The sequence below is a fragment of the Vanellus vanellus genome (genome assembly GCF_965231255.1).
Source record: "Vanellus vanellus genome assembly, chromosome: 18".
Lineage (NCBI taxonomy): Eukaryota > Metazoa > Chordata > Aves > Charadriiformes > Charadriidae > Vanellus > Vanellus vanellus.
In genome coordinates, this window is record NC_138923.1 from 6,339,302 (window position 1) to 6,354,785 (window position 15,484).

General features: G+C 46.8%; 1 protein-coding gene across 8 annotated transcripts in view; it reads right to left on the minus strand.

Moving 5' to 3' along the window:
* Positions 1 to 15,484, minus strand: part of DNM1 (dynamin 1) — a gene marked incomplete at its 5' end in the record, with an annotated part of 68,557 nt that overhangs the window by 18,361 nt on the left and 34,712 nt on the right. For 5 of the 8 annotated variants that reach the window (XM_082492520.1, XM_082492516.1, XM_082492519.1 and 2 more), the window contains 5 exons: positions 5,961 to 6,074; positions 7,326 to 7,337; positions 8,560 to 8,611; positions 9,070 to 9,140; positions 9,353 to 9,439. In XM_082492520.1, coding sequence (XP_082348646.1) covers positions 5,961 to 6,074; positions 7,326 to 7,337; positions 8,560 to 8,611; positions 9,070 to 9,140; positions 9,353 to 9,439 — 336 coding nt within the window. Of the gene's footprint in view, positions 1 to 5,960; positions 6,075 to 7,325; positions 7,338 to 8,559; positions 8,612 to 9,069; positions 9,141 to 9,352; positions 9,440 to 14,208; positions 14,348 to 15,484 lie in introns of all 8 variants that reach the window. The other 3 variants (XM_082492518.1, XM_082492515.1, XM_082492522.1) reach the window with 2 other exon arrangements.

Here is a 15,484-nt window from a genome sequence, read left to right on the forward strand (position 1 = left end):
CTTTACAAAGGACAAGCACGCGTTTCTTCCTACACCTGTCCCTGTGCCAGGGCAGGGATGAACCATCCCCAAATATTTGACTTGCTTTGCTGAGGCAAAGTGCAACACACATGCAAAGCGTTACACACGTCCAGGAAAAGGAGAGGGTTGGTTACCCTTCCTCAGTGCATGGTTAGAGCCAGAGTGGGAGTTCTGGGTGTTCGTATTTTTGGCCACAAATCTTAACAGTCCACCAGCATGCACACATGAGAAGGGGATCCTGGAAGGGAGACATGCAGCATACATAAAGCCCTCTTTATCCTTGCAGCACCAGGGAGAGTGGGAGCAAACCACACGGGCTAGGGCTAACATCTGGAATCGTTACGTGGGAGCCAAGCGCCACAGAAAGCGACAGCATTCCTCAAGTTTCCATGCGGGGTAGGGAGCCTTCCTTTCCCCCGCGCAACCCCATCCGTCAGCCGGCTCGCTTCCTGCCAACCTCCGGCCTTCCCAGCAGCCAGCAAGCTCCTCCCTCGAGTCTAGTTAGCTTTCCACTGCCACGTCAATTGAGGCAGAAGGACAGAAGGAAAGCAAGAAGGGAGGGAGCAAAAACCAGAAGAGGGAGGGAGGCTCAGCAATGCCAGACGAAGTGGGGGGAGAAAAAGAGGGGATGCGGACTGCTCCTGCAGGAGCCAGAGGTGAGCTGCAAAGGCAACTGGCCAAGGTGGGTCACAGGACCTTTTTGAGGACTTGGAAGCAAAGGCTGGTTCTGTTTGAGCTTTGCTCCGGACACCAGGCAAAGGGCTGATCTACAGGACAGAACTGGGCAGAAGGACATGAGGGTGTGTGGGGCCTGGGAATCTTCCCACACAGCTCCATGGGGAAGAAGGGGAGTCAAATGAAGCAACAAGTTCTGCACACCTGGGTGACAGCCAAAACTTCACAGCATTTCCTCCCCAAACAGCAATAATTAATTTTTTTTTTCCCCCCCTTTCTAAAAAGGTGCAGCATACCCCACGTGGAAATCAGATACCAGCCTGATACCAGCACTGGAAGAGGAAGGAGCTTAGAAGCTTGCTCCAAATTGGAAACACAGAGAGCAACGTTTCTTCTTCCCAGCTGCCAGAGGAGGATGTTTCTTCAATCAGGACTTGGACTTGCTTTCACCCCATCTCTGCCCCCAAAACCTCATCCCAAAAGCAGGAAGGGGAAAGGACTAATGAGCTGCTGATAGCCGGAGAGCAGATTGCAGAGGCTCCACTCCGTCTGCCCAGTGTTCAGACTACCTGTTCAGGACTACGAGATTGTACAGTAGTCTGCACATTGGTTAGGCTGTGCTGGGATACACCACACACTGCCAGTGCTGCACGGGGACGGCACCACCTGCACGGCAGAGGGACATGCTTGGAGAGGGTGGGCTGTGGGGATAGCTGCATGCAAAGTTCACTCAGCCCTCAGCCTGTGAGGATATAACCCTTTGGAGCCATGCTTGATGATGACTTTTACCTGCCTGTTCACCAGCCTACTCACAACCCTCTTAATCCTCCTCCATCTCTCTCTCATCTTATTTCTTTCAGCTTCATGCACTTATCCCAGGAGCAGCTGTGTTCAGGACCGCTTGTGTTTCACATCCTAAACTTTGCCATAAAACACAGATAGTCACATGGGCCTGGTGAATTTACAACTGCACTGTGCTTTGCTACCTGAGAAGGCAGGATCAAGCAGAGAAAGGTGACTGGCGAAAAGGGATTTCACATCGTAAAGAATGCTTGTCATTAATGCAAAGAAAAACCCACAAAGGATTGAAAGTTGCAGGTTTGGATACTCTGGAAGTTTGTTTGCTTTGATGTTTGTCTGGAAAAGAAAGAAGAGAAACAGTGAGTGAAAGCATAAATGAGAGCTGATTAAGACTGAGTAAGATTATCAGTGAGAAGACATGTAGTAGTGAAAAAAGATGAGTGAGTGAATGAATGAAAGTGCTCCACAGAGGATGTAAAGAGACTGAACATGTTCCTGAGAGCAGTGTGAAAGCAGGAGAGGAAGAACCTCAGAGCAGAGCTGCTCCTATGGTCTTTAAACAAGCTGGATGCAAAAACCTGGCTGCAGCTGGATTCATCACAGCAAGTTTCTGATGACTCATGAGCATCACAGCAAAGACAAGGATTTCTACCAGCTGAGCTGTGCCTCAAGGACATGCACTGGGGGCAGGGGGGGACAGGGGGGAGTGTATGTGTGTAGTGGGGGAACAATCTCAGTATTGATCAGTGTGTTTATTTTTAAACTAGAATTGGGTACAAGCCGTTGACATGTACAGAATAAGCAGCTATCTAGTGACTGTCAGTAAGGTCAAATCTTTCCCAGGACAGGAGAGAGCACCCTTGCACTTCAAGCAAAAGAGAAGGCATGGAGACTGAGAAAGAGCCCAAGCACAACTGATGCAGCAGGAATCAAGATGATGCATAAATATGAAACACTGCCCAACACACCTGGAAGTACCTAAAACTCTATGCCCACGCTTCTGTACATATACAGGACTCAAACACACTGACATTGCGTGCAACACATACTTTCACACAAGCAAACAAGGCCATATTCTGCTCATGTAGTCACCTGTTCTTACAAGCCCCAAATTTCTAGTACATGATTTACCTGACTAAGGACAGAAGGTCTCATCTGTATTGTACAGTCACACAAATTCCCAAAGGAAACAGCAGATATATCCATCCACCCAGCTGTGCAAACACTCCAGCACACGGTGGCACACAGTCACAGGCACTCCAGCAGAAACAGTCACCCTTGTAGAGCAGAGCACAGGGGTCACCTCCAGCAGGCGGTAAGCTTTACTGATAGGAAGCACCGAGCACAGTGCTCATTGCATCTTGCCTACAAGTCCCTATCACCAACAGCTCTAGCCCAGCTCACAGACCCTCTTTTCCAGCAGGTGGGAAAGCCCTGCAGAGAAGTGAGCACGGTGCATTTCTTTCATAAGGGATTCAGGCAGAAGGACTATTCACATTAAGTCCCTGTATTGTGTCCACTACATTGCTCGCCCACCAGTTTGCTGGGGGGCTGTGCTGCTGCTCCAGCCCTGGGGATACTGTGACCTCCCTGGGCAAGGAAGTCTCCTCTATATTGCCCGCAGCCAGAGCGGGCTCCTCCTCACCTCTCCCTCCCATTGCTGTCCTGCAGCATAATCCCACAGGGTTCAGGAGGTGCAGATATCTCAGGAGGGTCTCCAGGTCCTGGGAGGCCAGCTGTCTGTGGGGCCGCTCTCCATGGGGCCAGTGTTTGACTCATTGAAAGGAGACAGGAAGAAAAACAGAGCGCCCAGGAGCACACACACATGCTCTTGGCAGTAAGGCAGAGTGGGGAGCCAACTTTCCACCCCCGCCTGGCCTGCTCTTTCCTTCCCCTCCCATTCCCCAGCACACTCCTTCAGGCCCCTCCAGAGCATCAACAGCCATATATCCCTGCTAACATGTAATGCTGGGCCCTTTAAGACATTCTAAGTTTCAGTTCCTTTCTTCAGAGGCAGAGGAAAAACAAGCCAGCATTGCGGAAAGACTGGTATTTCACTAATGGGGTCCAGATGTCTTAATTCCACAGACTCTGGGTCCTGGCTTGCAAGATGGGGCAGGGAGAAGCTGTGGTCCCACTCCTCCCAGCTCCAGAGGTGCTAGCCTAGTCTGCACCCTGACCCCACCACACACCTTCTCAGCCTGCTCCATCCCCCATCATCACCCACAGCTCTGCCACCAGTATTTCCGTCCACACAAGATGGATTCAGCTCCCTCCTGGTTCCCTCTGGACAGCTGCCAGAGCACAGGGGAACTGGGACAAGAGAGCCCACAGAAGTGCAGGGTGGGGCAGACAAAGCCTCCCCCTTCCTCCCACAGCTGCAGTGAAAAGATCATGGTGTACAGCCTTTAAAAACACATGAGAACATTTCAGGAGCTGTAGAGGACACAAGTCCTCCTAAATTGGTGGAGGAGAGCTCTGGGACAGACACACAAGAGATAACTGTGGCAGAGGACCATGCACTGCAGAGACCTCCATGCAAGACTGAGGTTTGGGATGGGAATCCCCATGCTCGAGGCTCTCCAGCTGTCCCTCAAGTGTACCCAACTTTTAACCTAACTCAACTATGGAGTCCAGGTGGAAGTTGCTGCCTTTCTCCTTCACAACAGCCAGAGATCAAGGAGTTGAACTTGGGAAGGAAGCAAGTAAAACCATTTTCCCTTTCCCCCCTGCTCCCACTCAGCTGAAGACAAAGGCTCCTTTCTCAGAAGCAGCTCAAACCTCGTCAGCACTAGTTCTCCTGTGTTTAAGGGACCAAGGCTGGCAGGGAACTGTTTTCATTAGGCAGCTCTACCTCTCACTATACAGAGGGGAAATGGTGCAGACCTCCAGTTGCTAGGGTCCCCCATGGCTGCCCTCCCTCAGGAGGGAAGGGAGGTCCAACCCCCATCCCAGGCAACTGGAATCTATCAACAGTTTACACATCCCCACTGCAGCCCTCCCTCCCACTCCCCGGGGAAGAATAGGGAATTCTGATCATCTCTGTAGTACAGATGTAGCAGCTGGCTGTGATTAAACTACTCAATGTTTATAACCACTCGACCTGCGTATGCAACCTAGAGGAAAGTGAAGCCTCCCCAAACAACTCTGAATACAGAGGTCAAGCAGTCATATAGCAGAGACACATTGATTTAGCAAAAGACATTTCAATGCCTGGCTCTTTAATTAGAAATTTGCTGCCTGCTCATCCATAGCCACACAGCAGCAGTCTCCATGCAGAAGGTGGTATTTAGAGGCTGATTCATCACTGTATTTGTCATCATTTCCACCTGCCAGGAATGAAACAGGCCCACTGATACGAACTAAAGAAGAAACCAGGCCTAGCTGCAGCTCCCACGTGCCTCAGAACACCCGAGGGATACAAACTACAGCAAGGGGCAGAGCAGTTTCTTCATTTGCAATCACAAAGCCCAATCAACTCAGAATGCATGACTATATTGTACCAGGCATTTTTCATCCATTAGTACATTGAGTGGGGCTAACCCTTTCAATTACGTCCTTACCAAAACCATCTAGATGTTCTTACTCTTTTCAAAGTAATCAGAAACGACAATTATCTACCTTTGACTTGCACAGGAAGCAACACACTGTTGACAATGATAATTTCAGCTGGGACAATTCTGTCCGCTTATATCATTTCCCACTGAAAGACACCACAACCCTATGCCAGAATTCCTAATACTCAAGATTTTCAAGCAAGTTTACAGAGTAGGTGTATGTTCCTATCAGTGATATTCCATGCATCACTGTACTTTTGATCAGCAGTACTCTAATCATTCACAATTCAAACAATTTTACAAATAATGTGTTAACTAGCACAATCAACAGAGAAACATAAAAAAAGAAGACATTCCTGCTTTGAAGGTTTAACAACTGAATCCCAGAGAGGTTAAGTAATTTACTCCGAGTCAGGAGGAGCCAGCACCTGAGCTGCAGCTTCAGGCCCACAGCTCCTATTGCTATGCTCAAAGGAGAGCACTTCTTTCTTGTGACCAGAAGAGATGCATGAAAACCTCTGCCATACTCCTTCAGGAAACTCATCATGGCTGCCCCACAAATACAAAAAAGTCCAAATCTTGGAATGAACCCATCACACTCTTGATCACAGCTGCCACAGTAAGACAAATAAAGGTCAAATTCATTCCAAGTGTCTGTCAACTTTCTGCTGAGCCAGGGCTTCAAGCACAGATGTTACTCCTTGTGCATCAAAAAAGCCACACTTCACATCAATTCAGAAATGCTCAGCAGTGCTGAGACCACAGGGAACCTGGCCCAAGGATAGTTTCAGCTTCTGTCACAAGCTGCAGACAGTACTCAGAATATGCATTTGTAACACCCAGTGAACTGAAGGCCTTATGTTCATCAGATGCCTGAGACTCAAGTCACAGAGTTGAGCTACTCACCTCATCATCCTTGTACCAGGAGAGGTTCTCCGCTGTCAGGACAAACCAATACTCCTTGGAGCCGCCCTTCATGATCCCAATGTTATTGATGGTGAGCCAGCCCTTTCGGATGACCTAAGGGGGTGGAAGCAGTGAGCATTAACAAGGGCCCTAAAAGCCCAGCCTTAGGCGACAGAGGAAAGATCAGAGGGTATCCCTACACAGAGTAGTATGGAAAGACAAGGAACATCGTGCTCTCTGCTGCTGCCAGAAGAGCCCCCCACTCAACTGGCCAGTGAAGGTCTTTGCCTTGACAGGGCCAGGAATAGTATAAAAAGGACGCAGGAAGGAACCTGGCAGTGCTGTGCATTATGCCCTCTGCCAAGAGGAAAGAGATGCAGAAAGAACTGCATCAAGAGTGCCTCAGACACCAGCACAACCTATGAGCACCAGATCACAGCAACACACCAGAAAAGGCCATGCCTAGAGAAAACCTGGACATCATCACACCTTTCGGCACACTGCACATGCGGAGTGCTTCACCCAACTCAGGAGTGGGGGGAACCAGTTCAAGAAGATGGGCAAGCAACCCAGAAAGAATTGAGTTTAGTAAAAAGGAGACACTAGGTATAACAGAACAAAATGGTGCATCTGGAATTAGTACCCTGGCCTTCAGCATACCCAGGTATTTCAGCAGTCATATTGATTTAGTGCAGAACAAGTTCCTTTAATTTTAGTCTGTAACAAAGCCAGGCTATTAGTCTCTAGGGAACTCCAGTTCACTGAGTGCTGGTTTAGAGCCTCACACATGCAGTAATAAAATGCAATTATGCATCAGCTTAAATGCATCAGCTTATATATGTAGTACTGCAATGTTAACACCCAAAATCTGCATGCATTATGCATGTGTACCTTGTTGTCTGGATGTGCTTGCTGAAAACAACCCGGCATTGAAAAATCATGTCACTGCACTGCATATTAGCAAGTTGCACTGTGTGAACAGCCTACCATAGAGGTACACAATCCTTTTCATTGTCAATTCATCCTATAAAGGTAAATGTAGGAGCATTGGATCTTCATCTCATGTCTAAAGCTCGAGAGAGTCCTATTCTCTCTGCGGACAGGAGGGGGCAGTGAAACAGAACCACACATTCTTGGATTACTGCTTTTTATCTCCACCCACTCACAAGATGTACCAGCAGTTCTGAATTTTTCCTCAACACGCTACCTTTTCCCCTCATTTCTGCTTCACCTGTGTCTAGTGCCAGCTGCCCTCCTCTCCCCGTTCAGCAGCAGAGGGAATAATTTGTCTATGCACTGTTCTTGCCTTCCCAGATGCAACATTAATGTTCATTAGCACACCCTGCTGAGTGGCCTTCTACTCACCAGGATCTCATCCTGCAAAGGGGAACCATAGCAACAGCAGCAGAGCAGAGAGCAGGAGAGGAGCAAAGAGAGGAGAGATTGTTACTAGGAAAGCTGGAGCAGGAGAAGAGAGGCTCAAAAATAAAATAAAATAAATTGGAAGCTGGTATCAAGTCTTTTACCCCAGGTGTTAACAAAAGCAAACCCCATCCCAAAATAAAGTCTGCTAACAGGAAAGTGAAAGCGCTTTACAGGTAGATCCACAGTTTGTCCTTTGCACTCTCTTACACTCAGCTCTTCTGTAAGTTATACGGCAGAGGATGGGGTTCCCCTACAGTTGCTCTGAGATCCCATGAAATGGATGGTTGGCCAGTCCAACCTGCTGACCTACCTGCCTGCTAACAGTACTGAAACAGTCTGCATGTTTATGTGCAGGGAAAGGTGGTAAAACATGTTATAACAAGGATGGAAGTCAGCAGTGAATGTCTTTAAAAAGACTAAGCAAAACCAGTTGCTTTCATTCACTATGAAACTGCTTGTAAGGCAGCTTGGTTCTACCAGATCTTCTAAGCCTAGATAGCCTTGCCATGTCCCCAGCAAATCTGGGAGAAGGCATTATTAGTCCCTTTTTAATTGTACGTACGCTTCTTGCGGTTCCTGAAGGAGTAAGGGAACTCCTCCCCTCCATCCCAGTCTTCTCCCACAGGTGTGTTCTCACACATACCCAGTGCAACCATGGTTATAATCACCCTTTGTCTCCCTGTACAGAGGTTTAAGTATTTCCAGTGAAGTTTTCCAGAAAAGAGTCCATGAACTCTCTTCAAATCGCTTTCCAGAAAGTACATACTACTGATGGGAAAGGCAACTAGAAAAGACAATTCTGTACTGTAACAGTTCAGACCTGGTGTTCTATACTACTCACCTCATCAGAAGAGTTAGCACAGCTAGTGAAGGGGCCGAACAAACAGGGGATTTACACATTAATAGGGATTTCTACCAGAAAAGCAAGAGTAGATCTTGATTATCATTTCCCTCTACAACACTTTCCCTCCATTGCTGCTACATGCTCAGTTCCTCCTGACTGCAGCGAGCCTAAAATACTATCCTCCAGGTATAAACAGAGTTTGATGAGCAAAAAAAACCAACCAACAACTTAGAGCACTGCTGCATCCAGTCCAGTACTTGTCCACCTGGTAGTTTCCAGGTAGCAAACATGTCCTTCTTGCAGCAGTGAAGGAGATGGAACTTGGCCTACCTGGTTGCCAGCTGCCTTCTTCTTGCTCATCTGGCTGCTCCTCTGCTGAGCACTGCAAACAACAGCAGACATTCAAAACCCCTCAAGCTCTTCTTGATCACCTGAATCCTGCTCCCATCAGATAGCTGCTACAGTGAGTTCATGCCCCTCACCACTGGCTTCCAAGCCCTAATAACCCAGTATATTTCCATCTGCTCTCTCAGCCTGGTCTACTCATCTTCTCACTCCCACCTGAACCATACTTGGGTCACTAACCCTTCACAGCTTCTGCTTTCCACTCCCCCAGCCCAACCCTAATACTTTAACTCCCCCTTTTACACATCCCTATTCTCCTCCCCAGCCTTGCAATACAGAGCCACCGAAAAACAAGCAATACTGAGAGCTGAACCATACTTTGGGACCACGGCATCTGCACCAGGGCCTTTGCAACCCATTTACTGGAGCAGCTATAGGACAGAGCCACAGGAAACACATACAGAGAAGAGGAGGCAATGGGATGTGAGTGCTTACTTGGCAAAGCCAATGAAATCCTCATGGTTTGTATTCATGTAAGCCAGCTCAATGTCTATTAGAAGCATGACCTGCCAAACAGAAGGACAGACCGAGCAAAACAGACATTAGTGATTGACACTGCTAATAGTCAAGGGCAGACAGAGCCCTGTACATTGTTCAGCTGATCAGCGCTCTGCAGCCAGAAGCGCCTTGTCTCAGGCCACTCTAGCTTAGACTGTCCCTTTGAGGGTGCCCCCCACCCCACCAACCTCCCCTCTTACACACACTCCTGATCCCTTACCTGATCTTTGGTCCTGCCTTCTCTCTCACGGATGTGAGTAGTAACAATCCGCTCCATCTCCTCACGCAGATGAGGGTACTGGCTGAGCTGCAAGAGAGAGAGAGAACAAGTGCACATGGGAAAGGGAGGTATAAAGGGGGGAGCAGCCCCCCACATGTATGCATGCACACATACACCCCACAGTCAGATATTTCCAAGGGAAGTTCTAGAAAGCTGGACTTGCAGACAGATTTTTCCAAGTTCCTGGAGGTCTGCTGGGGGCAAAGTTCATTCCCTCTTGCTTCGGGCTTCAGAGTAAAGCCCTTTTCACTCTTGCAGCAACCTTTCTGCCTCACCGGAGACCTGCTCCAAACCCACCACATTCTTCCTGGCATGAGGCTCTTGAAAAATCCCAGATGTAAATGCACTGCTTATTGCTTGTTGAGTTTTTCCCATTAAAGTGAAAAATTTCCCTAGATGTTCAGCATCTCATTGTAGTAGGCTAAGTAGATGAATCGCCTGTTGCTACAACCTGCTAAGTCCTATGGGAAGTCTCCCTGGGAAATAAAGCAGATTTCCATCTCCATTTGCTGAAGCACTAAGTGAAAGCATCTGGCCCTCTCCATCAATACCTGCAAGCAGAAACAGAGGATCTGACCAACTCAAGGGGACATGTCTTCAAGAAACACTATGCTCTGGGCATTCAGCTGCTTCTACCTGCACTCTGCCTGTGTTGGGACAGGATGACGTAGTTGAGGTCTATTATTCACATAACACCTACACCACACTTTTTGCCACATTAGTGAGGAAGGAATCCTTGCCTGCCCAGACAGAGAAGTAGAAGTACTTCACTAGCTGTGGTTCAAAAGAAAAATATCTACAGAGATCATACATGAGAAACCCTTCCAAAATGAGCACCCTTAAAGCTCTCTGGGTTTCACACAGCACCAACCTACTTGCCTGGATTAATAAGCTTCTAGTGATTTCAAGAGCAATAACTGTATGTTTCCCAGCACAGTCAAATGAAATCAATCCTCCAGATCCGGGATCTAGCCCTTTCTTCCCCACTTTGCCTATGCCCTTTGAAATAATTTCCCTATTTTTTTAGTATTACCTCCAATTTGACTATAATGTCAAATAGCATTTCCTAATACGAGTCTTATTCCCTCAAGGGGGCGTATAAAAAAAATCTCATTTGCCTATGATCTGTATTGCATTTGTTTCGTTCCTCCAATTTACATGAGAGATGCTTCTTAAACTGGTTTCGCCTTTTGTTCTGTCTACATAAGCAATTATAACATGCTAGAAGGAATTGGCTCAAAGTGTGCGGCATCAGTACTGGAAGCCAGATCCTACTCTAACCAACAGCAACATTTCTAACGTCTGACTACAAATAGTCTCAAACCTTTCCAGCACCCTTGCAGTCAAGCAAGTTGCAATAGCCTGGAACTGAAATTGAGGACTAGCTTTGACATTGCCTATTTTCAAATGTGTAACTTGTTTTGAATGCCAATGACCCTACAGAGGCAGGAAAAAAACCACAAGTGGAATTAGTGTTTCCCACCACCACTTTGTCTTGAAAGTACAAACTGGGTGTTCTCCATGATCTTTATGGTTCAGGCAGCTGGCTGCTTCAGAGACACACAGGCAAAGCTTCCTGTTTCCTTCAGGGGGTTGGCAAAGGATAGATGGACAAGTTATGTCAAACAGAAAAACAGGAAGTTGGAAAACCTCTAAGCAAGTCTCAGCTTCTTTGCTTCAAATAAAAAAAAAAAAAAAAAAAACACCCACCCAAACAAAAACAGTCAAACAAAAAAAACCAACACATCAAATCTCCCACCACCACCCCACTCCCAACCAATACGAATGCACAAAGTGCAAAACAAGTTGTGGTTTACTCAGAACCCAGGTCATCCAGCAACATTCATGTGCAAAAATAAATTGACAGCATCAGCCCCCATGCAGGAGCTTCCAACCCCAAGCATGCACAGGAGAAGCAAGGGTCAGCAGGGAAAAAGGACACAGATAAGCCACAGAATGTCACACCACCAAGGAACATGCAATAGGGCATAGAGGGGCAAGGAGTTATCACCAGCAGTACAAACAGCACCCAGAAATGCCATGACTCTGAAAGACAGGAGAGCAGGCGACCCTTTCAAGGGGTTAAGTCTGTCAGTCTGGGATCATGTCCCAGCTCAAGTGGGTTTTCAATCCTGTTTTAGCCTGTTTAATCAAAATATAAGCTCACAGCCCTCTAAAAACCAATTTGTCCCAATGTTCCTTAGTTCCCCTCCCTGCAGATTCCAGGGGTCCTTGCCAGCACACCAAAGATCAACTTCTAGCCAAAGCGTTGCTGACTTGCAAGACCATCCTGCACTTGTGAGATGCTGCAGTGCAGTCTGGCACAGAAGGTTCCTGTTTTTGGAAAAACACTAGCTAGAACACTATCCTCCTAAGTGTAAGGGCTTGCATGCTTACACCAGCTTTCTGTTGACTTTGGAGCTACTCTACATTTAACCAACTGAAAGGAGCTCAGAATCAGGGCAGTCAGAACAGCTATTAACAGCTACCTTCTCTTCAGCCCTCAACTTTGCCTAATAGTCAAGAGACTGCAAACCTCTTTTCATACAGGAAAGCTGTACTTCTGTAGCACACAAACAGATGGGTTTGCCTCCTTCTGTGTTCTTTATTGATAGTCTCATATTATTCCATCTATGCAGCTTTATCAACTGCACATACAATGATTTTTTCACCATCTGGGGTGAAATGACATAATTGTGACAGCACACAAACAGTAACACACGATGGTTTGGGACAGCAACAAACCAAGGCTACAGGACTGTTAAGCTAATTCAAGAGGTGTTAGCCCAAGCAGATTTCCTTTCAAGCAGCCTTGCAGGACTTCTGGTGAGTTTAAACATTTGGTTTTGTCATCGGAATGCAGCATCAGTCCACAACACAGCAGGCTGGGTATTACCTTACAATTAGCATCAGTCCTAAAGTAGCCTTTTCCAGATGCTTCCCCTAATACCACATGCTCTTGTCAACATCAAGCAGTTAGGGCTGTAACATGCAAGATAAAGATTGCAAAGTAACTAATGTCCCTGCGCTGTTACTACTTTATGCCATCAGAACCCAATCTCAGGCTGGCTGCTATCCAAAAATGGTCTACAGCAGTTGCCTTCTACTCTTTCAGAGGGAAATACAGGCAAGATTAGCCTTCTTATTACATGTAGATATTTGACTTTAAGCATTACTAAGACCTTCCTTTTATTTTCCAGTACTATTGCTACATATTTTCATTCAGGCAGTTATTTCACATCTCTAATATCTGCCTCCCTGGCCTCTCTGGCTTTTATTACAGCCATTAGTCACCGACAATGTCACTGCTACTATCACTTTCCTTACAGGCTATACCTTGGTTGCATCACCTTGGAACATCCTCACAGGGTTCTCCACCACATCACAGATTAAAATCCACAGAGCAAGTGTGTCCAGCCACTCTAACAGCATGATCCAACAGAAACTGGAATTCAACACCACTGGGGTTTTCACAATCTTTCTTCCTTCCCAGCCAGAGAAAATATGCCAGCCAAATACAGAAAACAGCAATCTAACCCATCAAAATAAAGAAAATAAGAGAAACAGGCTGGAAAGAAGTTACTCTGTCTCACCACATCAGCCCCCACAATCCAGCATCAGCAGGACTCTGCAAGAAATGGAACAGGCAGAGCTCGGGGCATGTCAAAGATGTCTCCTTAACAGAGGCAGAGATGAGCTCCGTATTCCTAACCAGACCTTATTAGCCTTCACTCTGAACTCATATCAGTTCTTATCTTCCCTTCCTTCCCAATTTAGGTATATATGTTGGTGAGTCTGGCTGTAACCCTGGAAGAAGGGAATTGTAATTTTCAAGTCCTAAAATAACCCATGGAACAGCCCTTTCCAATTTAGATTCCAGAACATACTCCTGTTATGCCACAGACATATTTCTGGCCCCTTACTGGTAAGTTTAACACTAATTGCCACATCTGCCTTTTTTTTTTTTTAAAGGAGGCACGTGGTGCCCCCTCCTGGAAGAAACCAGCCTGGGAAACAAACCCTCCTGCCCCAGCCCCTAAGCAGTATTTGACACCCTCCATGTCACTCAGGACAGTTTCCCTCTCCACCTGCTGCTAGCCTAAGGCTTCACCTCCTGTGGTCCACAGCATACAAGGAAAAGTATCCACACTACCTCCCACTGAGCATAGTCCATGGAGTGAGAGATCAGCAGGAGAACGATGCAGAGGGTGTAATGCCTGGAAAAGCTTCTCCCCAAGCCTTTTGGGACAGCAATCTTCTGTTGACTCCAAATATCTCTTGCAGAACAACTTCTACCTCAAACTTTTAATTGATTGTTGTTTTGTATACACTACTGCTCAACATAGCTCTGCAGACAAAACGAAACCTGCAGACCACTCATGCTGTGGGGATGCGAGATCTTTTTCTAGGGTATCTGGATTTTAAGGTGGTCCCAGAAAAAACAAGTAAGAAGTTCCAAATGCACAGAAGCACAGCAGATGGGGCTTGCAAAAAGTTTGATCCACACTGAGGTGAATGCCACTGAGCCAGGCAGAGGAAAAGGGTACGCTACAGTAATTCACTGGATCCCAGCTCACTGCTCAGCTAAAGAGCCATTAGCTGATGCCCACTTCTCTTGGCCTGCTTTTAAACAGCTCTTATGCCTGCAGGTTGCTGCTCTCCTTTAGAAATGTTTTTATATCCATTTTATCTCACTAGTTTTGCTGGAGTTCCCAGTGTGTGTATGGAGAAACAGCATGGAAGTGTGTGGGAATGGGGTGGGTGTTGACCTTTCTTTGCATTTTTTGTTTCTTTACCTTTTCGCTACACTTTCTGATGGTGGATGTGAGCTCACTCACTACCATATCCACACACTTCAGACTCGGCTCCTTCAACTTCTGCACCTGCTTTTTCACTATGGCTTCAAAAGCGAGGTCAGGCGTGAAGAGACCCGTTCTGCATGGCAGGGGCAGGGTGGGAGGAAGCAACGAGGAAGAAGAAAGCAAAGCAGAGAGAGCAGGAAGGAGGAGGAAAGAGAAGGAAGGAAAAGGGAAAAGAGAGAAAACACAAGGCAAAATGAGAAGTGAGATTTTGGTTCATTCCATTAGTTTATTGAACCAGGTGAGCATTGCTATGGGGCCTGCGCACTGCCAAGTATCAGGAGAGTCTACAGGCAAATGGAAGTGGCAAAGGAGAAATGGGGTACGAGCAGCCGGACCAGTGAAATGGTGCGCTGTCAAGAGCAAGATGAATGGATGGAACCCCCCAGGGATCAAGTGATCTCTTCCTGAAGAAAAGCTTCTTTAGATTTTAAGATAAAGCTGCTTGCCACAGTGAGCCTCTGCCTCTCTTCCTAGAGGCTCACCATGCCTCATGTCCCGTTGTTTCAGGCATTCCCCTTTCCTTCTCAACATGGTTATCTCCCCTTCATGTTTACCTTATGCCAGCTGCAGGAAGCCTGAACAGGAGCCTAGCTAAGACTTGCAAAGGTCTGTCACTTGCACCTTATTTTGGCAGAACTGAACTGAATTGATGTCTCTCAGTTGCAGGGATCCAGACAAACTGCTCCACTTACAGAGCATATTTAATCTGACCTTCCCTGCAACATTAACTTCCTCAGTAAGGACAGATGTACCCACTATTTCGGAAAATGCAAACACGCTACGGGGCATCCATAGCTATGCAAAGCATCCAGCCTACCCCAGCTAACTTGTATGATCAGACCCAATACAAGCCTGTTGTGATTTATAAGGAAGTATTAGTTTCCACTGATGCTATCCAAGTGGCCTGTATTCTCAGTGGCAACACTATGAAGGAGCAGAAAGTCCACAGAAGCTAAAGTTACTAAGCCATGACCAAGATTAATCCAATTCAAGACTACTGCACCCAAAGTAGTTTTTCAGCACCTCTTTAGCACTTTAGAGCTTCTACCAGTATGCTCTTTGTTACAGAATCTGCATTACTTGTTTTAATATGGGGCATTACTGCTTCACAAGTGCTTTCAAGGGGACAATGTCCCCTTGACATGGGAAGGACATACTGCCTTTCTAAAGGTACAGTTAATACTTGAACCTGGGGTGCCTACAGCTAACA